At 38.0% G+C, this 22590-nt stretch overlaps 2 protein-coding genes across 9 annotated transcripts in view; one reads left to right on the top strand and one right to left on the bottom strand.

Moving 5' to 3' along the window:
* Window positions 1-17057, top strand: part of kuz (zinc-dependent metalloprotease kuz) — an 85360-nt gene extending 68303 nt beyond the window's left edge. For 2 of the 4 annotated variants that reach the window (XM_020953837.2, XM_086832109.1), the window contains exons 6-13: window positions 6170-6678; window positions 9440-9586; window positions 11059-11219; window positions 11284-11518; window positions 11910-12956; window positions 13020-13623; window positions 13792-14266; window positions 14945-17057. In XM_020953837.2, the coding sequence (XP_020809496.2) occupies window positions 6170-6678; window positions 9440-9586; window positions 11059-11219; window positions 11284-11518; window positions 11910-12956; window positions 13020-13623; window positions 13792-14054 (2966 nt within the window). In that variant the 3' untranslated portion in view covers window positions 14055-14266; window positions 14945-17057. The remainder of the gene's footprint in view (window positions 1-6169; window positions 6679-9439; window positions 9587-11058; window positions 11220-11283; window positions 11519-11909; window positions 12957-13019; window positions 13624-13791; window positions 14267-14944) is intronic. The other 2 variants (XM_020953838.2, XM_086832110.1) reach the window with 2 other exon arrangements.
* Window positions 17058-17288: 231 nt separating this feature from the next.
* Window positions 17289-20701, bottom strand: ics (ras suppressor protein 1). 5 transcript variants are annotated; one of them, XM_086832112.1, is made up of 5 exons: window positions 20542-20701; window positions 20275-20446; window positions 19394-19568; window positions 17640-18261; window positions 17289-17578 (listed from the first exon to the last, which is right to left on the bottom strand). In XM_086832112.1, exons 3-5 carry the CDS (start codon window positions 19527-19529, stop codon window positions 17488-17490), a joined length of 849 nt encoding a protein of 282 aa, XP_086688238.1. In that variant the 5' UTR covers window positions 19530-19568; window positions 20275-20446; window positions 20542-20701; the 3' UTR covers window positions 17289-17487. The 5 variants fall into 5 exon arrangements, with proteins under 5 accessions (XP_086688238.1, XP_086688241.1, XP_086688240.1 ...); XM_086832115.1 differs by having other exon boundaries at window positions 19394-19557; window positions 20542-20662; XM_086832114.1 differs by lacking the exon at window positions 20275-20446 and having other exon boundaries at window positions 20542-20694.
* Between the last annotated feature and the right edge of the window lie 1889 nt (window positions 20702-22590).

Below are 22590 nucleotides of genomic sequence, written 5' to 3'. Positions count from 1 at the left end.
GTGTAAGTAGAATTCATCCAAGACTTCCCAAGCATCTACACATATAGTACATATGTGTCTTATAATTTCGATCAATGCTATTTGCTATTTATGGGTTTTTCCTCGACATAAGCCGAAAAAAGAAGGCGGAAATGAGAAACGGGAGCGTGTTTCATTCGTTCATTCATTCAAAAGAAAATCGGGAAAGGGGAAAAGCGATGCCCAGCAAAAACTAATTTGTATTCGGAAGGCAACGGATGTCGCCAACGGTCGGCGTTCGACCAACGGACATATACATTTTCCGTCTGACACTTTGTTTTGCTTTTCCCAGGGACGCGTTCAAAATGCGTAATCTGTTTCTTGGCCGAGAGTGTGGCTTTATGCGAAAGTGTCAAGGCGCAGGTGTTGCCGGCGACAGTTTTTCTGCAAAAGTGTGACAACGACGGAAGGCTGTCGCCATGGACAGAAGACATTAGTTATCCGAAGGGTGTGAAAGATTGTAGGTCATGGAAGTGGCCCTAAGCTATTCTTTCTCTTTTTTTTTGCAGTCAAAGTGTTTAAGGCGTTACCAGGCGAATTTCATAACTCAATTAGAATTTATGTCAATAAAAGGGCTTTAAAAGAAGAATGTATGTCAATTTCAGGTATTACGATTTTGGCGAATAAAAATCTTTCAAGCTTTTAAAATGAATTTCTGGGAAATGTTTGTAAATCCCCCAGCTTTCAACATTTTTTAACACAAAATCACAGTCGCCGCCTCCCGGATTTCCTTCCAAAGACCGAAAACAATGGCGCAAATTAAAACATTTTTAATTAAAGCAAATATAAAAATGTAGCAATTGTCGCGTGAACAAATTAAGACTAAACTGGCGGCCATATCGCTCAAGAGGACGGGACTGAATAAACAATGGAAGAAATGATTAAATAAATAAACAAAACAGCAGCGGGAACGGTAACAACGTGGTAATCAAATCATTTACAAAATAAAAGTAAATTAGGGAAAATTGTATGAATTTTGCTCTCACAAAACAGCCGGGCAGAGCAGAGCATTCTGCGATGATTTCCACTTGTTAATGCAAAAGCAACGCCGGCAGCAAACACGCATGCGACACGCCCCTTTAATGTACGCCCCCGCGACTTGGCCCGCAGCGTTTATTGCGCCCAGTTGTATGCTATATAATTTTTTGTGAATTTCATAAAAGAACAAAGAGAGAGGAGGGAGAGGGAGAGTGTGTGTGCGGGTTTCCTCTTTTTCCTGTTTTTTAATTTCGTCAGGGAATCGTTAAAGTTTAAGATTGGAAAATATGCATATATAAAAGATGATGAGTACGTAAAAGAGCATCTTGAAGCAGATTTGTTAATAAATAATTTAATTATCTTTTCTGATTAATATATTTTACAAAAAATAACATTTTGAGAGTAAAAATCTCTTTCATTAGTTTGTAACATTGTTACAATTGCCTTTGGCAGGGTATTCAAAGTTTCGATTGCAACTTTGCCTTCAAACATTGGTTTTTTCAAATATTTATTGTACTTCTCATTCAGTTAAATGCCCTTTTCTGTACAATTCCCTTTATTTTTTTTCGTTTTTAAAGCGCTGAAATTGTGTAAGGCGTCTGCATTTGCCCTTTTGGGGTGCTGATTCAGTTTGAGTTGAGGTTCCTGACTTGGTGAGGGGGGGTTAGTACTCGAATGCTTCTTTGTGTGCCCCTGGGTGTGTGTGTGTGTGTGTGTGTGTGCTTGTATTTATGGCGTCTTTCGCCCTCAATTTCATTTGCAATTGAATTTGGGATTATTTTTCATTTTTGCTTGCGCATCTCACACATACACACGCCCGAGAGTAAAGGCCACAAGTGGCCTGAATGGGTCCCAGGCCATAATTGGGAGAGGCAACTGGTTGGGGGGGCGGAAGCAATCCTGGATCCTGGGAGGGGGGGCTGATGGGAAAAACCCGGCTACAAAAGCCGCTTGCATGTCTGAACGTCGTTTGTCTCCAAGTCGTGCTGAATTTTTCCTTCTTTCGCTCTTATTTCATTCTTTTTGTAACAAGTGTACTCGAAAAACAAGGGCAAGTTGCATAGGTTCGAAATATTTGAAAAAATATATAATACGATATAGTAAACTTGTTCCTTTAAATTAAGTCCTGTTAAAACCTACTTATATTTCATTTTTCAAGAACAAATTTTGTGTTTGTACAACTTAAAATAGTACTAAATTCATAGATAAATTCGGTATTTATTACCTATTGAAACACAACGCCTTTTCCTAATGCTTTTTAAGCTAAGCTGTATCCTTTTTACCAAATTAATTTTCAGTACTATAATGTTATAAACTCAACTGCAAGGTATTTTAATCTTCGGTTTTGTAAACTGGCTCCTTTTTTTCGGAGGACTGCCAGGACGACAAAACCGAAGCTGCCCTGAGCTTGGCTGGCAACGGAAGTTGTAAAAATCATAAGTCGAGCGAGCAAGCGGGCGCGTGTCTTACGTTCAATTGGCGCAACATGAAGGATAACAAATATAAAAAATATAAAAATATAAATATAATACAAAGAGAAAAGAGAAAAAGAGAGAAGAGAAAAAGAAAAAGTACGAAGAAGCGAGAGAAATCCTGTTCAAGTGCAAGTGAGTTGATCTGAACTCCGGTTGCAGTAAAGATAACACAAAAGTGCACTTTAATCTTTGTGCTGAAATCTCGACGCAGTCAAGCCAAAGTAAAATTGAAGTGTCCTCCGTAGGAACACGGAATGTGTCACAGAAAAATAAAGCTTGTGCAAAGTTCATTCAGAGATATATAGATACTCTTTCAAAGGGTATTATAAAGGTGAAGAAGACTAGATTGACTCGGCTGCGGATATTGGTCAAAAATGTATGTACTTCCTTCTTCAATCTCACTCTAAGGTTGTTGCAAACATTTTTATTAACTGTTTAGGTTTCGAAAGGGGGTTCTAGGCAGGGAACCAGAGAAAACCCTTTCCGAGAGAGAACAAAAGGATTTTGAATTAACTCAACAGAAGCGCGAACTCTAAAACGTTGGCGATGCCCAACGGTTGATTGGCTTGGGAAACGGGAAAAGGCCTTTAGGTGGAGGTGTTCTCTGGGGTTCCAGATCTCCCCTACAGACCGCAGATACAAATGGACCGAGCTGGCCTGGCATAAAAAACCAAAAAATCAGACAACATCTTGGGGTAGGCGTCGCAGCATCAGATAGCGAACAAGAGCCACTGCAACAATACAGCTGCCCTGAAAGTGGGGAAAAACGAAAAGAAAAGTTGGGCAAAGGCGTTGCAGCAAAATGAAATAAAAACGGGTCATTGGAGTAAGATGCGGCATGCAACAAAATGAAACAGAATGAGGGACATGAAGGCAGCTCGGCACACTCGAGGGGCTGCCTTTGATATGCAAATTGCATGCCACTGTGGATTTTCCAAGGGGCAGAGCATTTACGGAAGCTGTGGTCGCTGCTGCCTCACTGGCTTCTCGAGGGTTTACGTATTTAGTGGCCCTCCCCCCTCTATGTCTATGGCAGCGGCTTTTCCTCGGGAAATATTCCACCTGCATCCGACAAACCGCCTGCACTGGGAAATATTTAGATATCTGTTTCTAACCGATCCTTGGAGAAGTTAAATAATCTGATTCACTTTTCAAAGGCTCGCTCAAGGGAGTTTGTACAGGTAGCACTTAAAAATGTTCCTTAAAACTGTAGAGCTAAAGGTAATTGTACCCATTTGTTATGGTTTGTTTTTCTTTAGTTTCTTGTTGTATCAAAAGAAACTACTAAACGGTACATTTTGTAATAGGTTTGTCTAATCAGCATTCAATCTAACTCACGCTTAAGTCATCTTAATTCTATTTGAATAAATTGAAACAGTTTTTTGTTTGTAAACACACAAGGAGACTTCCCAACCTATCTAAAGAATATATTTGCATGGTTTTTAGTTAAAATCCCGGTTAAGCAAAAGGTTAGTTGTCTCATTTGTAAATGTGTGAGTTAAAATTGACAGGTACCAGGAGACTCCTTTTGAACAACTGATTTCATATGACATTTCCTATTTTCCTTTTCCTATTTTCCGAACCCTGTTTAAAGTAGAGTGCCTTGCGTGTTTTACGATTAAGTTGGCTCTGTTATTACATTGATTTTTGATAAATTTAAAGGAAGATAACGATAGCTTTAGATGATGGCTTTCTTTTCCGGTCAGATAGGTTTCAGGTACTTTTTCAATGAAGTTATTTCAATATTATTCGTCGCTTTCTCAGGGTTTTCTATAGGGTGCCAAGATTTAAGAAATACCTTTTGAATGTATGAAAAAATATCAAGAACTCATGATTTTTAAATATCCTGTTATGCTGAAAGTTGTCTTAAGTTGGGGCTGCATCAGGATTGAGAGATGCCAAAACATTTTCTTCCATGATTTATAGATTAAATTATCGTTTATTTGAATTAATTTATGTAGATTAATTGTTGTTACAGTGCACAAAATTTGGCGTATATGGCGAGAGATAGATCGTCGGGCAGCGTTGTTGCCGTCCTGCACTGAGGAAGAACGGCAACAGCGCCAAAATACTTGTAATAAAGACAAACAGTTTGGGAATGGGTAAATAAAACGCCAGCGCGAAGAAACGAAGAAGAATAAGCAAATGCATAATGGTAATAGCAACGGCAAAAGCAACAGAATCCCCCTCACTACTTGACACAATAGCATCAGCCAAATAAAAATTTATAGCTCCACTGAAAGCTGCAACGCTGCCACTGGGAGCCAGCTGGGCATTGGACATCGCTCCTCGCCCTCGTCCTGGCGCCAGGACGAATATCATCCTCGGTGTTGCCAGTGCCAAAAAGAAGAAGAATGCCGGCGAAGTGGGGAACCTTGTTGCCTTGTGTTATGACTTTCCAGCCATTCGGTTCTGGCTGGCTAGCTGGCTGAGTGGGTGCTCCAGGCGCAGGATGGGGGGCAAGGATGTGGCAGGACGAAAGTGTTTAAGTAGCAGCCAAGCGAATAGCATGAAAAATGATTAATGAAAAGCGCACAGAGAGTGTATTTCAAATTGCAACAGATGAATGTGCTGGACTAGTATCTGTATCTGCTTATGTCTACTGTTGAGTGAATGTTTTTTAAACATTTAATCGGAGGATTATAGATCTAAAGATTATGGAATAAACTCTATAGGTTGATATCCTTTAGTATAAGACTTAAATTTCATTTTCGGTGCTTAATAAGGAAGCGGGTAATCGGATAATGATGGAAGCCTAGAAACACAACCGAAAACGTTGGAACCCCATTAAGTATGCTATAGATTCTGTTGACTAATTTTAAAAATTTTCAAGTAAAACCGAAATTAAAGACCTTCAGGTAATAACTTGCATAAATTTGTTCGTTTCACTGCCCCAAATTCGGGCACTGGCCGTAACTCAGAAGATTATTCGGGAAATGAATGTAAATGGCTTGGGGCATTGAAACCCTTGGAGCTTTTAAAAATGTGAACCACTCCTTCCTGCCCTGTTGCATTGCATTGCATTCCATTTCATTCCCCTTTTGGGTTTATTTAATGTTGACAATCGCAAAAGCGAATCGCGTGCAAAATGCGTCCTCGGACTGTGGATAAAAGCCAACTGTGTGTTGTAGGAAAAGGCAGCAGGAGCAGACCGCGTGGCGGTGACTGCGCTTAAACAATAAAACAATAAATTTTCATTACCGGCTCGGGGCTATTAACGGTTTCCGCTGGCCAAGACAATGCTTTTCAAAGAACCAGCCTCCGGCGGCCAGGAGCAGGAGCAGGAGCCTGGCAAAGCTGTAAATATAATTGTTGATACACTTTTAAAGTGCAGCACGGCGAAAAGGAGTATGCAACACCTTTCCGCTGCGATTTTTCAACGCTTCCACGTTTTTATTTTTGTTTCAAGCTCACCATTTATATTTTAAACATTTGACTTTGGCATTTGCATTAACATTCTGGCATTTCGCATTCACATCTGTGTGCGGGTCTCGTTTTAATTACATTTTTTTGTGGCTTTACTCTCGGGCAGGTCATAAATTATTTTTCCGCTGAATTCCAAAAAGGAACGGGGAACCCCGAAATGCCGGACTGCATCAGCAAATTAACATTCCTCTTTCTTCTTACCATTTTTGTTTTATGTACGGGTACTTGCCTCCCCATTTATTCATCCTCCGCCTTTTGTTCTGGCTTTGCAGGTCACGTGGCCGGCTGTGGCATTACGGACGAGGTCTCACAATGGATGGAGAACATACAAAATTCAGCCGTCGAAGAGCTACCGGAGCCGATGTCAAAGGACTACCAGAAGCTCCACCGGAAGCAGCTGCACAAGAAGTCCGCCCCCCAGCAAGAGCCCCATCCGCATCCGCATCTGAATCCGAATCCGCATCCGCATCCGCCAAAGAAGTACATCAGCGGCGATGACGACTTCAAGTACCCCCATCAGAAGTACTCGAAGGAGGCGAACTTCGCCGAGGGTGGCTTCTACGATCCATCCACCGGAAGTCGCCTGGGCTCATCCGCGAACCTGGCCGACTGGCATCAGCTTGTCCACGAGCGAGTGCGTCGAGCCACCGATGGTGGTGGTGGAAGTGGAGGCTCTTCGGGTGGACCAGGACGTGGCCGCGAGGATAACAAGAACACCTGCTCGCTCTACATTCAAACGGATCCATTAATTTGGCGACATATTCGCGAAGGAATTGCTGATGTAAGTCACAAGGCATTTCTTAATTAAGATATAAATATCAATTACACAGTTTACTATTTAGGTAGAGTTTCTGATTATAAATTAATTTGTTTTTATTTAAATGATACTAAATGGTTGCTCAGCTTTATTCAAGTCTTAAGTTAACTCATGTAAAATTAAGTTTTCGGTTTCAATTCTATTTTAAAGGAATAATATAATATAATAATAATATGCCAAAAGATAAACAAATCTGCCACGAAGAGCTCACCTTCATCACGCACGCCCACAAAAGTTGAACTCAGTATTCATGAATTTTGTATTTTGTTATTTTTTTTACGAGCCAACAGAATTCGCTAGAAAGTAAAGTACTCATAAAACAAAGGCGAATCTAAAGTTACCAGATTAACACGGGATCAGGGGCACGTAGCCACCTTAGTTATTATTATTTTTTTGTGTGTACATTCTTTTTAAGTAGATATGTATGTGCAACAAATTTTGTGGCCTACGCAATCTTTTAAAAGTTGTGATGGTTCAAGGTATCACGTAAAAATTAAATTTCAAAAAAGGAAGAGTAAGCAATTTAAAATCTTTGATTGGAGAAAGTGTATTTTATTAAAGTACATAGATAATGTTATATATTATTTAATACATTTAAAAAAAATTTATAGTTAAGTAAAGAGTTCCTTCTTTGAGGCATTAATATCCTTAAGTTAAGAATAGTTATATACTATGATTCTATCAATCATGATCTTTTGCACCTAGTTTTTGGATTTTCGTACGCTCATAAAAATCCTTAGTGGCATTCCACAAAACTGCCTACTTTTTAGGGCATTTGCAAAAAACAGCAAACATATCCTAGCAATCATCCAATCAGCTGACCTCCTTTGGCTCGTACAGCGTATGCAATCAACCATTATGACCCACAACCATCTCACGCGGCATAGATACACCATGGGTCAAAAAAATATAACCGAAACTTATATTTTGTATTCATTTAGCTTGAATTATTAGAAAACATTTAACTCGATCGTTAAGAGTTTTTATAAAAAGGTGAACAAATCAATCAGATTGATTTATTATTTTGACCGCAACTGTAGCCTATCCATTTGAAGTAAATTCTCTTGCCGCACTTTTATGTTTACGCTCATTTTTTCGAATTGTGGCCGAGATGATGTCGACGTCAACATCCTCGTCACCAGAGTGCCAGCCTTATTTCCGCTTCCGCTTCGCCTCGCCTCGTCCTTGTCTCCATCACCGTGCCTTCTCTTTCGCTCTCGCGTGTTTATTTGCAATGAGTTTTGCATAATTCGCGCATTTGTTTCGCTCACTCTTTTCCCCAGTTTTCCCCCATTTTTCGCGTTTTTTCCACCATTCGTTTTCCTTTTCATTCACGTTTTAGCCTTTGTCTTTCGCGCCCCCTCAGGCATTTTGATTTTCGAGCCAGAATCGACGGAAGATGGGAGTGATGCTGGGATCCGGCTGTTTGGGGAATTTCCCCGTCCGAAAAACCATACAAGCTTCGGCTGAAATATTCGACGGGCTTAGCTGAATTTGCATTTTTATACAAATATATTTGAAGAGTGTTTGTTGTGTGGGAGTTTCGCCTGGATTGGATTGGATGAGCTCTAGATGAAGGAGGGGCGTCCTAGGCTGGAGCAGCTCGGAGTGGGCCAAGGTAGTTTTGTTGTCTGGCTTTGGCGAGGGAAAGGATTAAGGGGGAGGGGGCCGTTTGCACAGATGTCAATCGCATATCCGCTAACCCAACGCATTGCGGTTTTGTGATTTTTATTACGCTGCGGTGGCTCGGTGGCTCATGCAAGTCGATAGCGTTAATTAAATATGTCTACCTTGTCACATAATAACCACAATTGTGATTGCCATAATGCTTTTGCTTTATATATTTTTTTTGAGGTTTGAAATCAGGACTTTCTTAAATAAAACATTTAAAAGAAGAATTTCCTTAAAAACAGTGACCAAATAATTGATAATCCATGTACATACATATGTTTGTATGTAATAACATGTTAAAATGAAAATTTAATATGGAAATTTCTGCGATTTCATATTTTTTGTTGCTAGTTTAAATAGTAAAAGTCAATCATTAAAGATTAAAGCCTTTTAATTGTTTCCCCCAATTTTATTTATTTTTTACTTAGTATGTATAGTATTATAATAATATTTATTCAGTATAAGAATTATTTATATACTCATCCATCCTCAAAATCTATACAAAATTCTATTTTGCGTGAGCTTCTGAAACTAGAAACTGCTTAAAAAAATATTATTAAACTTAAAAAAGAAATAAAAGCATTTAAGGTAAATAATAACCTAAAAAACACTCTTTGCTACTTGTTTCCAACAACATAAAAAGATCATGTCAAAGATAAGGAGGAGGATGAGATTGTTTTATTTAAAAAATACCCTTAATACTGAAATTTTATATGGAAGAATAGTATCGTGATAGAATCGTTAGTATCCCCATCATAGAAGTATCAATGTTTTTAGGGATTCAAGATATGCATGTTTCTTTATTCTAAAGTCAAATCAAGCAGTATTTCTATCAATAGTTAGGAACTAACCAAAGTTGGGAAACTGTTTTTAGTTTTTATAGCAAAATCGACATGCAAGATTGCTTTTTTTTGGGGTATAAAATATTTATAAGATTGAACATATAGAACATAAAGAAATATCATACGATTTGAATATTCAAACTTTAAAAGTCCTAGTAAATTAATATTTAGTCAATACCAACTCACCAGTGTAAATTGTTTTTTGTCAACAGCATGATCGTGGGCGCAAGTACGAGGTGGATGTGAAAACGCGCGAGGAAATTACATCGCTGATTGCACATCACGTGACGGCCGTTAATTACATTTACCGCAACACAAAGTTCGATGGACGCACAGAGCATCGCAACATTCGCTTTGAGGTAAGTAAACACACAGGCACACACCTTGTTGCAGGTGCTGCATCATTCGCCGGCGAGTCAATGATGTAGAGTTAAGGACAAAGCGACGGGAAACCCCCTTTCAAACTTCGAACTCCAAACCGACCGCAACCACCCGCTGGTAGCAGGTTAAATGCATCGCAGCGGAGTATGTGTTTTAAAGGACACTGTGTCCTATTGTCCAAGGTTTCTACCTTGGAACACCAATCACAAAAAATTGAAAATAATTATGCAAAATTCGATACTTTACATGCATAATACGTCTCTGTTCGGGGAATTAATTAATTAATTAATTATTGATTCAAAATCACACTTTTCCTAATCCTTTATATTACTAAGGACTTAAAACTGCTTGAATTGAAACAATAACATTTGTTAAAGATACCTATTTGAGACATAAAACAAGAAAGGAAGCTAACTTCGGCCCGCCGAAGTTTAAATACCCTTGCAGATAGAAATTCTATGACTAGAAATCCATACCATATAAATTATATTTATATGTGTTTTTAAAAACAATGAAGTAATACCTGCTTTTATTTCATTCACCTATACATATTATATTTGCAGCTTTATATTCACAGATTTGTATTTTTCTTCTACATCAAACGATCGTTTGTATGGCACCTATATGATATAGTCGTCCGATTTTCATAACATTTGACACAAAATTTTAGAATAATATGAAATGGCTATATCTCAAATTTGATTAAATTCTGTTGAAAACTAAAAATGTTATCGCCACCGCGATGTCAGTCTTCCGACAACAGCCACCGCCATTCTCATTCCTCTGAAATTTCTCGATCGTTCCTATGGGAGCTATATGATATATTAGTCGGATTTTCATAAAATTGTACACAAAATTGTAGAATAATATGAAACGGCTATATCTCAAATTTGATGAAAATCTGTTGAAAACTGAAAATGTTATACTTATTAATTGAATTAATTTCTCGATCGTTCCTATGGGAGCTATATGATATAGTCGTCCGATTTTCATAAAATTTTACACAAAATTGTAGAATAATATTAAATGGCTATATCTCAAATTTGATCCAATTCTATAGAGAACTGAAAAAGTTAAAATTTTTTTTGTAAAAATTTTCCGATCATTCCTATGGCAGCTATATGATATAGTCGTCCGATCCGGCCCGTTCCGACATATATACGAGTGAGAGTATATAGAAGGCTAACTACAAAGTTTCATTCAGATAGCTTCAAAACTGAGAGACTAGTTTGCGTAGAAACGGACAGACGGACAGACGGACAGACGGACAGACGGACAGACGGACATGGCTAGATCGACTCGGCTGTTGATCCTGATCAAGAATATATATACTTTATATAGTCGGAGGTGCCTCCTTCACTGCGTTGCAAACTTCTGACTGAAATTATAATACCCTGCAAGGGTATAATTATGACTAGCATTCGATTAAATTATTTGTTTATTTTTATAGGTGCAACGAATTAAAATTGATGACGATTCGGCCTGCCGTAATTCCTATAATGGACCTCACAATGCGTTCTGCAACGAGCATATGGATGTATCCAACTTTTTGAATCTCCATTCGCTAGAGGATCACTCTGACTTTTGCCTGGCCTATGTGTTTACCTACAGGTTAGTTATCTAAATTAGATTCAATTATTGCAGATGTAAAACCATAAATGTTTTCTTTAAACAGAGACTTTACTGGCGGAACTTTGGGCCTGGCTTGGGTGGCAAGTGCTTCGGGAGCCTCTGGAGGTATTTGCGAGAAGTACAAGACTTACACCGAAACGGTTGGAGGACAGTACCAGAGCACGAAGCGATCTCTTAATACAGGCATCATCACATTTGTCAACTACAATAGTCGAGTTCCCCCGAAAGTATCCCAATTGACGCTGGCCCACGAGATTGGTCATAACTTTGGATCACCAGTAAGTTGCTTGGATAAATAGGTTGTATTAAATTTGTTGTCCTAGTGACACCACGAGTTCCTTTTACTCAGAATTTTAAGTCTGTCAAACTTGTGATATTGGATAGTTATGCAACGTAATGAGATGCCGCAGCTAAAATCCTTTTTCAAATAAAATTTAGTTTACTTTTGTCATAAGAAAAACCTTTGCTGTGATATGATCTGCTTAGGATGTCCTGTAGCAGATATACCAAAGACTTAAACTAACAAGATATACAAGCCATATTGTTATTATAAGAACTTTAATTATACAACTTGTATTCTTACATAAATTGAAAAACGAGTTTTTAATTGAAATAAAAGTTATATATTTGATACATATTAATTGCAATTACTCTCTGTCTATTTCGTAGCACGATTACCCGCAAGAGTGTCGTCCAGGAGGTCTCAATGGAAACTACATTATGTTTGCCAGTGCCACTTCTGGTGATCGTCCAAACAACTCGAAATTCTCACCCTGCTCGATTCGCAATATTTCCAACGTACTGGACGTGCTGGTTGGAAACTCTAAGCGGGATTGCTTCAAGGCCTCTGAGGGTGCATTCTGCGGTAACAAGATCGTGGAGTCTGGCGAGGAGTGCGACTGTGGATTTAACGAGGACGAGTGCAAGGATAAGTGCTGCTACCCACGACTGATCAGCGAGTACGACCAGTCTCTGAACTCCAGTGCCAAAGGATGCACACGACGGGCCAAGACACAGTGCTCGCCTTCGCAAGGTCCTTGCTGCCTGGCCAACTCCTGTACTTTCGTGCCAACTAGTTACCACCAAAAGTGCAAGGAGGAGACGGAGTGCAGCTGGTCGAGCACTTGCAATGGAACCACCGCCGAGTGTCCAGAGCCCCGACATCGGGATGATAAGACTATGTGCAACAATGGCACAGCCCTGTGCATCCGAGGTGAATGCAGTGGCTCACCCTGCCTGCTCTGGAACATGACCAAGTGCTTCCTCTCGTCATCGACGCTGCCGCACGTGGACAAGCGCAAGCTGTGCGATCTGGCCTGTCAGGATGGTAACGATATATCCACCTGTCGCAGCACCAGCGAGTTTGCCGCCAAGTATAATATCCAGAAGGGAGGAATAAGCCTGCAACCGGGATCGCCCTGCGATAACTTCCAGGGTTACTGCGATGTGTTCCTCAAGTGCCGAGCAGTGGATGCCGATGGTCCGCTGGTGCGGCTTAAGAATCTATTGCTGAACCGGGAGACTCTGCTTACGGTGGCCGAGTGGATAACCGGCAACTGGTATCTAGTGGTGCTGATGGGTGTCGCCTTTATCGTTGTAATGGGAGCATTCATCAAGTGTTGTGCCGTGCACACGCCCAGTTCCAATCCCAAGAAGAGGAGAGCTCGACGCATCAGCGAAACACTGAGAGCTCCCATGAACACGTTGCGAAGAATGGTAAGGCTTAGACTATAAGATCTTTAACTTACAAATTGTTAACTAAATAAAAACCCTTTCTAGCAACGTCACCCGCATCAGAGGGGAGCCGGACCCCGCAGCATTCCACCGCCGGCTCACGAGGCGCAACACTATCCCCGCGGGGGTGATGGTCGCAGTGGAGCCGGCGGCGGAGGAGGAGCCGGTCGCCATGGCGGCTCCAGGTCGCAGCACCACCAGTCGCATCCGCACGAATGGGATCGCCATCAGGGCGGCCACTCAATCGTCCCATTGCCCACCGGCGGCAGTCACTCGAGTCGGAATGCCGCAGCGAATCAGGCACGGCGCAGCGATGGACGCGGCACACGGTCCACGAGCAGCGGAAGGCCGCAGCCCGGAGCGGCAGTAGCAGCCGGAGGCTCGTCCAGCGGGGCATCGCGATCACATGGCGGGTATGGAGCCGAACAGGCATTGCCGGGTACCATTGGTGGTGGTGTGCAGGCGGCCATGAGCGGCGGTGGGGTTGTGGCAAGGGCCCAGCTGCCGCTGCCATTGCCGCCGCCCAATGCGCAGCAGCAGTTGCAATTGCAGCAACCACAACAACAGCCACAACCGTTGCAACTACAGCAACCGGCGCTTTCGCCGCAGCAGCAGCAGCAACAACAGCAAGCGTTCTACACGCCGAAAGGTGTGTGTTTCCCCTCCCCTCGAGAGATGGAGCTATGAGTTGGTAGTTTGCCCCCCCAGACACACTGCTCCTCCTCCGTTTTCTCACCTCTGTTTTCCAGTTCTCCAGTTATCCACGAATTTAATTTGTCGTTTTTCTTTTCGTTTGCGAAATACGCCCAAAATTCAGAACTTCCACCACGCAATAAGTCCCGATCATCACGTACCAACAACACCTCCACCACCACAACCACCAACTCATCCAACGCGGCCGCAAGCAGCGGGGCGGTAACGGGCTCGGGGTCAGGGGCGGGCAGTAGTAGTAAGAACAAGAGCGGGAAGAGCGGCAAGGTCAAAGACACAAAGGCGCACAAGTCGCAGGCCAGCAGCAGTCGCAGCAGCAGCAAGGATAAGGCTGCCGTCAAGCCAGTTCGCCGCAATATCGTTTATTAGGAGCGGACCACAAACGTCACATCACATCACATTGCCATACTAAAAATATTGAAAGACAGAGAGCCCGAACCTCAGAAAGACTAACCAAAAAATGCCCGCTGCCAGTCATCGATCCATGAGTTGTCGCTTCCCACCTACCACCACCAAAAACACAAAAAAAATATATATATCTATAAAAACCAAAATGATATTCCATTTGACCGATGCAATTGGTATGACCTTTACTTTCTTTCTTACCCCATTTTTATTCGATTTCCTCCCCCCGTTTTGGTTTGTGACTGACCCCCCATTAATTGTTTTGGTCGTACTTTTTGTCCCCTATAATTGTTTGTATTCGCATCCTTCCCTCCTCCTGGCATGAGTCCGTTCTCTGGATTTCCCCATGTTTGTTATTTGCTCCGACTTCCTTTTAGTTTTTTTGAATATGTTTTTGTACTGTTGTTGTGTTTGTTATTGCATGAGCATTTGGATATTTTAATTATCTCCTAATACATGATCTAACAAGTTACTAATCTTATTAAACAAATAAATATAAGCAGGGAGATGGGTCTAAATGTTTTTTATCTCGATACAAAGAACCGTATGATTGAGAGTAAATAGGAACAAAGTTGTTCTTTGTAAATCTTTGTATTGCATTCAGTCTTTTGCATTTTTTAAACACTTTAATCGACACGGAAAATGCAATGAAAATAATAATTATTCGATTGTTAGCCTTAATTTAATTTAACACCAATCACGATTCTTACCTGCATTTGAAGAATTTTTAAACTTTATTTAATCCTTCACATGTTCTTTGTGTAAATTATAAGTACTTACTAACAAAACTAATATTTGAAATGCCACAAAGACCACAGCACTTACTGACTTTTACTATTTGATTTGCCCCCTAGGCGTCGCCCCGCCGCAGCTACAAGTAAGCTTTAGTCGGCCGACATCGTTGCACGAACAGCAGCAGCAGCAGCATCTCATGCAGCAGCAACTAGAGCCACACGATCAACATGCGTATGCTGATGCCTATGCGGCCTTGGGGCGGGGCCAATACGAGTCCACAGGGCGGGCGCCCAGCAATGGCAACAGCAAGGTTTGACAGCCAAAAGCGGCGATGGAGCGGCCGAAAACGCGGCCAAAGGCGAAACGAATCAAGCAGCAGCAGCAGCAGCAGCAACAGCCAACAACACAGCCCCAAAAGCAGCAGAAAAAGCAAAAGCAAATACAACAACAAAAATCAAATGAACTCAAATTAAATGTAAATGTAATTTTTATGCTAATTATTTTTATTTAAACCATGTTTGTATGCCACAAGGAAAAAAGCAGCCACACGAACAAAACAAAATGAGACGGAGGAGAAAAAAATGCGACAATTTCATAAAACAGAAAAAAGATAAAAGTGAATGATATTTTTGAATAAATAAATTGAGAGGCAAATACGAATGCAAATTATGATTAATATAAATCATTAAAACAAAAAGGCAATATAATACACATACAAACTGAACCCAAATATATGCATTTTGTATGTATATATATTTGTTAGGCTTACACAACAAATATTAAATAGCGCAGCAGCCACACAACACACAAATATGAATACATACAAGGGAAACTAAAGTTTAATGTATGACAACAACAACAAAAAGAAAAACATTCTATATACGGTGGTCAGATTTCTAAAGGCTTCATGCCTTGCCAACAAAATTAATTAAACATTTGATATTGCAAAAAAATGTGTTTTGTACAAAAAAAGTAAAATAAATAAAAACTGTTCGAATTAATTAAGCGAGCGTCATCGAGAAGAGCGGAAACAGCAAAGCATTTAAATTGTATTTATCTGTACCGAAGGCTAACAGTTTAATTAAAGCCGTCAAAATTGCATTTGTAAACTAGCAAAGGAGAAAAACTCATGAAAACCAAACAAATAACATATGTAAAACAAAGAAATATTACACGAAAAACCGAGACTTTAAATTTAAATACGAGAAGAATCTTTCAGTCCTTTTAATGTGTTTTGTTTCAGTAGCTTTGATTGTTTCCCGATCATCTTTTCCTTGTGCAGAAAAAAAGAAGAAGCAAACAAAGTAACTAATTTTTTATATATTTCACGTATTTTTACTATCTTAGGTACAATTTTCTATTGTCAATTTTGATTAGTATTAGGTTTAAAGCTTTATGTTTTAGAAAGCTGGTAGCAAGACCGCCACTGATTACGTTTAATGTTATCTATCATGTATGTATGTATATGTATATCTGCCCACATAGAAGTGTATTTTTATGTAAGTAATTGTACTGCGTACGGAGTCTGTGTGTGCTTGTTGTACAGACTCTTAAGTTACTAGTTTATGTTTTTTGTTTTGTCTGTATTTTGTACTCGGAAGCCTAAAGAATAATAATACTGCAAGACACAGAGTATCGACTGATGCACAACTCCAAGAAAAGGCGTATTTATTTGTAACATTCGGTTTACTTACTCTCTCATTTTAATTCTGTATGGTTTGTCTACTCAAGAGATCTGCTGATAAAATGTATTCAATCCCGTGATCTGTGTTAGCTTAATTTTTAACATAATTCCTGCAAGACTCTGCTTAATGAATAACATCAAACTCTTGTAAATAAACTATGAAATACATACAAACTAAAAAGTATACAGTAAGTGGAATACATTGAAATTGAAAATTATACAATTGCAAAATAAGTTTACAAACAAAACTTACTTACATAAATTGATATATGAGGTCTGTGTATTCAATTTAAATTGGCAAGTGAAATATGCAGATTAACGAAACAAACAAAAGCGAACAAAGCAAGTCTAAGCTTTGGTTTTTCTCAAACAAAGTAGCAGACAAAGAACAACAACAAAAAACATTTAACTATTAATTTAAATTTAATAAATAAAGAATTAATTAAATGACTTTAAGTAAACTAATTAATAATGATTATGGAAAACTTAAAACAAAAGAATGATTATGAGAAATGATAATAAAAACAAGAAAACAACTATTTTATAAAGTACAACAACTTGTTGGCATTTATTGGGGCGATAAGTGGTTTTAAATTTCAAAAAGGATTAGTATTTATAAAAAGAAAAAAACTTTAACTAAGAAAATGGCTGTAAATATTTATTTATTTATTATTTTTAATTCTTTTTTATGCCTGCTGCATATTGAGAATGTGGCGGTAGAGCTTTGTCTAAAATCAATTTCCAGACTAAAGACCAACCAAAGAAAAAGCACATAGTTATATTCTTTCAGGAGAGTCATTTTAAATAATTTAAATTTATTTATTTAGTTGACGATTAAAAGTTTAAGGCACTTTGTAAAAATTCCTATTAGTTTACAAATACTTACAAATTAGTATACAAAAACAGTTTGGTTAAAAACGAACAAGACGAACACAGGTTCATAGAAGACTCTATCAATGGCAAATGAGTCTTCTCCAATTAAGCACGTATCCGAGAGGCCTTCTTGCTCTTGTCGGCCTTGGGTGGTGGTGGTCCGCTGCGTCCAGCCTGCATGTGCCGGTTGTAGATGCTATCGTGAAAAATAATGAATGAATTGGATATAATCATAAAAAAGAATATGTAGCACTCACATTTTGTATGTCTCGGTTTTGAGATAGTCGATAACATGGCTTATGCCCAGAAGATATTGCTCGGCAATGGGATTAACCCAGGGATTCTCCTCCATCTTCATCACTGATTTGTTGCTTAGCAGATCCAGCTGGGAGATCTCCGGAGGCAAGACCTGCAACCTATTGTTCTGAATGTGCAGCTCCCTCAGTCGCACCAGGTCTCCAACTTCACGGGGCAGCTCCAGGAGATCGTTGTCGCGCAATCCCAGGATCTGAAGGTTTTTCAATTGACCAACCTCCTTCGGTATGTACTCAAAATCGTTGTCGCCCAAATATAAGGCACGCAGTGTCTCCATGCCAAAGAAGTTGCCAGGCAGAACCTGTTCATTCAGATTGTTGTAGGACAGATCAAGGACCTCCAGTACGGGGAAAGCGCCAAAACCTCTCGGCAGGTTAATTAGCCGATTGATGGACACATTCAGGATGCGTAGCTTGGGCATGGAAGACAACGAGACAGGCAGTTCGGTCAGTTGATTATTCGAGAGATTCAGAATTTCCAAATTCAGCAGATTGGCGATTCCCGGACTAATCACACTAATTTTGTTGTGAGAAAGAGTAAGACGCGTGATGTTGGACATGCTGACTGCAATGAATATTTAAAAACAATTTTATAAATATTTGAAAAACGAATTTAAAGCCTATGATTAAGAGAATACACATATAAACATATCGATTCTTCAGTATCGATTTCAAAGTTCATCGTATGAACTTCATACGTTCGAAGTGAAGAAAATCATGTTCCAGCATCTTATTTTAGTTTGACATAAGGCGAAATGTATATTTCTTGTTTAAGCATTATAGCTAACAATCGTATATGAATTTCGGGCAACATTTAGTTTTTTAGGTAATTATAAAGACATTTCAAATCGCAAATTTAATTCAAACGTAGAAGATTTTTCATGCAGTTAATTTAAGACTTTAATTAATAAAAAGTTAATTATTCATTAATTTTTAGCTTTTATCAGTTAATTTTTTTTTTTTTCATTTTAGTTTATATGTGTTTTTTTTACTAATTAAGGCGTACATCAAATTTACTTGATTCAAATAATTTCGCATTTTCTAATATTCGTACAGAAATGTTTAAATGTTCAGTTAAAAAAAAACGTTCTTTTTAAACATTACTGAATATCTGACGCAAATTTCCCACAGGGTTAAAATGTAAACAGCTGACTGTGCACGCAACAAGTATAGACGCCAAGTGTTAGAGCGCGATGGATACATTAGCATAGGCATGCGCACTGTTATTTTCTCACTGAATTTAATAATCTAAACAAATAAATAGACTGAAAAATGTTTTATACTTCTCCACAAATAACTAAATTGGAGACTTATTGGTTGGCAAAGATTATTATGTTATGCTGTGCAAAAGGTTTACGTTTTTATGTTCTCTGAATAAACATATGTTCACGAACTTATGTACACACATACAAATATACATACATACATATGTATGTACGTAGCTATGTTGGCGTCATCACAAAAAATAAAACTAAGATTTTATCTCAATAAAATAAAAGAATTAATCTGCGCTCTAGTGTTTAACTAAATAAAAAATAAACTAAGGTAAAAACAAAAAATAAAAATAAAATCTATTCTACAGAAATATATCAATTTATTGTTTTGGGCGAGGTCCCATTTTGCGTGGGTGTTGCCTTAGCAAAGGAACTTGCTCTTCTACATTAAGCGTAGTGTTAGTTTTTAACTTTGATACTTACACAATCCAGGCAGCTCCTCGAAGGAGGTTAGGCCCTTGTCCACCAAGTCCAACTCCCGGTTTTGCGTTTCCCGGGCTTCATCCAATACCTTCTTTGCCTTCGACATCTTCGCACTTACAGGTAGACACTGACTCATTTTCAGTGTTGCCGATTCTTTCCAAATACTAAAAAATAGCTAGAGCGTAAATTTTGGAATTGCTTAATGAATTGACTTAATTTAATTTGCATAATTTGCATATATCATCTAATCTTTAGGCATATTTTTTTTACCTTATCGGTAACTGTAACAAAATAATAATCTAAATAAACACTCCAGAATTGTCAGTTGGTTTGCATAAAACAGCTAAATTTGACGTAAAGGAATGAGTTTGGGAGCATTGAACACAGGAACGTAATCTTTTACGTAAAGACATGAAATCATCTATACAAAATACTGAAAAACATATGTAACATGCATGTAGAATACGGATTTAGCTAAGATTCTCGGAAATATAGAAAGCTAAGATTTAGGTTTAAGAAAGCCGGTAATGGTTTTTAACTTTACAATAAAAATTTAAACATAGACTGATTGATAATTATGAAATTAATTAAAAGACCACACAGTCTTTAGTGTAAAGAGCAGCGCCATTAAAAACAAATGGTTGGCGCCACTGAGCAATGTAATAATACAATCTTTTTACAGGCTTTCGTGCGTTGTAGGTACGTTCATATTAAAGTTTAAAATTTTATTATTAACTAAACCAACTAAATGGATGCAAATGTATTTTTTCTATTGAAATTTGTCATAATTAATTAAGGTCACATTGTTTTACATTTTCTAACTTTTGTAAGGAAAAATTTTTTTTCTCGAAAGATTTCACAAATGAAACTTAAACATTTACCTTGTGGCTTTCAAACTGTGTCAAATGGTGCTACCAGTTATTGTAAAACTGCGTTGCTGCACTTTTCGTTTGCATATGTTTCTCTGCAGGCACTTTTAATCACTATTCCTTCATATTGGGGCACATTTTACAATTTCTTAGGTATAAATGCCATAAAAAGAATGCACTTGACCTAGTTTACGCAAGCAAAAACAATCGGTGTATAAAAAGACAAAAGATTTCCGTGTCCCTTTTAATTTGAACACTAATTATGTATGTGACATTCACCTTACAAAGTAAAGCAAGATTTTTTTGCTTAATTTTGTAATTCTTCCTTTGAAGTTAATCACGAAAATAGCCGAAATACGGATGCGTCGTGCTACGTACGGTCTTCTCGAGTGACTGAGGTAATCTCCCGCCGCGTGAACGAGATCGATGAATGCACAGTGGACAAAAGTCAATCGTTTTGGAAAAATATATGGTCTTAATGATCAGCACTAATTAATTTTATCTAATAATTTAGACAACAAATACCCTTAACACTGCTTAGTTAAGGATTTTTAAAAGAGAATATATTTCATTTTAAAATTTAGTGTAAAAGTTAAAAATAACTGGAAACACTAAACTTATTATTATTTTATTAATTTTTACTAATACCCTCCAAAAGTTTAAAAGAAAACATCACAGACAACAGCACTTATTATTATTATTATTATATATATTATTATTAAATTTTGGCAAGCTAGCACATTTCTAACTGCAGTTTCATGGTTGAATTCACGTAAGCCCATATCTTTTTATATATTTGAAAAAAAAAAAAATGTTTTACTAAAATATGAACTTCAAACAAAAGAATTTATACAACAAAATATACTTTCCCCAATGTGCAAAGTCGATGTGGGCGACATATATGTACATATATGTATATATATAGTGCACAACCGATGATGGCTGGGGGCTGGTTTGACCAACTCTGATATTTAGTAGCCGATGCCGGCAAAACAAAAGCGACACAACCAAAGCAGGTATAAGATGATTCCCTTTTTTTATTTTATTTTATAAGTTCCTTATTTTTCGCAGCATCCTCACTAAGGTGGAAACCAGTTTGCATCAGCCGGTATTACATATGTTGCATTCCAAGACGAAAGTCAAATGATATTATCATTTTTCGCGTTACGTTTCATAGGAAAGTAACCTTTCTCGGGTGGTTCAATTTAAAACTTTTATATTTTAAATATTACTATAAAAGCTCTAATTATTATTTGTATACCCTTGCAGGGTAATACAATTTTAGTTTGAATGTTGTAACTCTGCGGAGGATTCTTTTCAAATATTCTTGATCACCATTAACAGCCGAGTCGATCTAGCCAATTTGTATTACCATTTTTATTACATTATTACTACTAAAATTGGTAAAACTTACTTTTGTACGTTTTAAATTGAGTATGCATATGTATTTATATATTTATATGTACTAACCTAATAAAAAACTAATATAAAAATAAAATGTGCTTTGAGAATTAAAGTGCTTTTTGGGCTTTAGTATTAGTTTTATAAACTTTAATTTGAAAAAAAAAAATATATATATATATCATATAATAATATGAATAAATATCGATTCAAAGAGTGCGAATATTTTTGGGATTTGTTATGATTGATTTTCGATTCGATTTTATAAATTGCAAACTGCAAGGCTATATAAGCTTCGCCATCCCGAAGTAATTTTATTTTCTTGTTCTTTCTGTGGTTTGAAAAAATTGAAATTTTTGAAACTAAGTTAAACCTTTACAGCCATTCAGTCATAACCACAAAATAAATAAACTTAAAGACACATATTTGATTATATTACATTAAAATCGTTTGAAAAAATTGGGTTTTTGAAACTGTGTCAAATCTTTGGAGCCATTTAATCATAAACACTTAATAAACAAACATTGGCCATCGAAACTTTATTATTAAACTTTATAAATGACTATTTAAATCTTCAGAAAGTATGATAATTAGTATGTTGGTTATTTTGGTGTTCTTAATGATGGCTTTAAATTTATTCATGAATTTGGAGTATACTGAGGGAAGATACATCATCTAGATATCACATTACTGGTAAAACTGGAGGGATTCTTAAGGGGTCGTGGCTCTAGAAATGCACACCTCGATCCTAATTGCAGGCCCATACAAAAGCCTCATAATTGTGTGTAATCAAGCTTGGATACGTCTTAAAGTAGCAATCAAAGGCAAACTAGTCATTAAACATTAGAAATACAGAAACAATGATAAAAAACTCTTGGCAGATTAGTAAGACGGCTCAGGTAGAAATTGAAACTGCTCCAAATCCTT

The sequence above is a fragment of the Drosophila serrata genome, unplaced genomic scaffold (assembly GCF_035046125.1).
Source record: "Drosophila serrata isolate PLE 108 unplaced genomic scaffold, ASM3504612v1 contig_245, whole genome shotgun sequence".
NCBI lineage: Eukaryota > Metazoa > Arthropoda > Insecta > Diptera > Drosophilidae > Drosophila > Drosophila serrata.
Note: the sequence above shows the minus strand (reverse complement) of the source record. Positions and strands in the feature narration are given on the sequence as shown.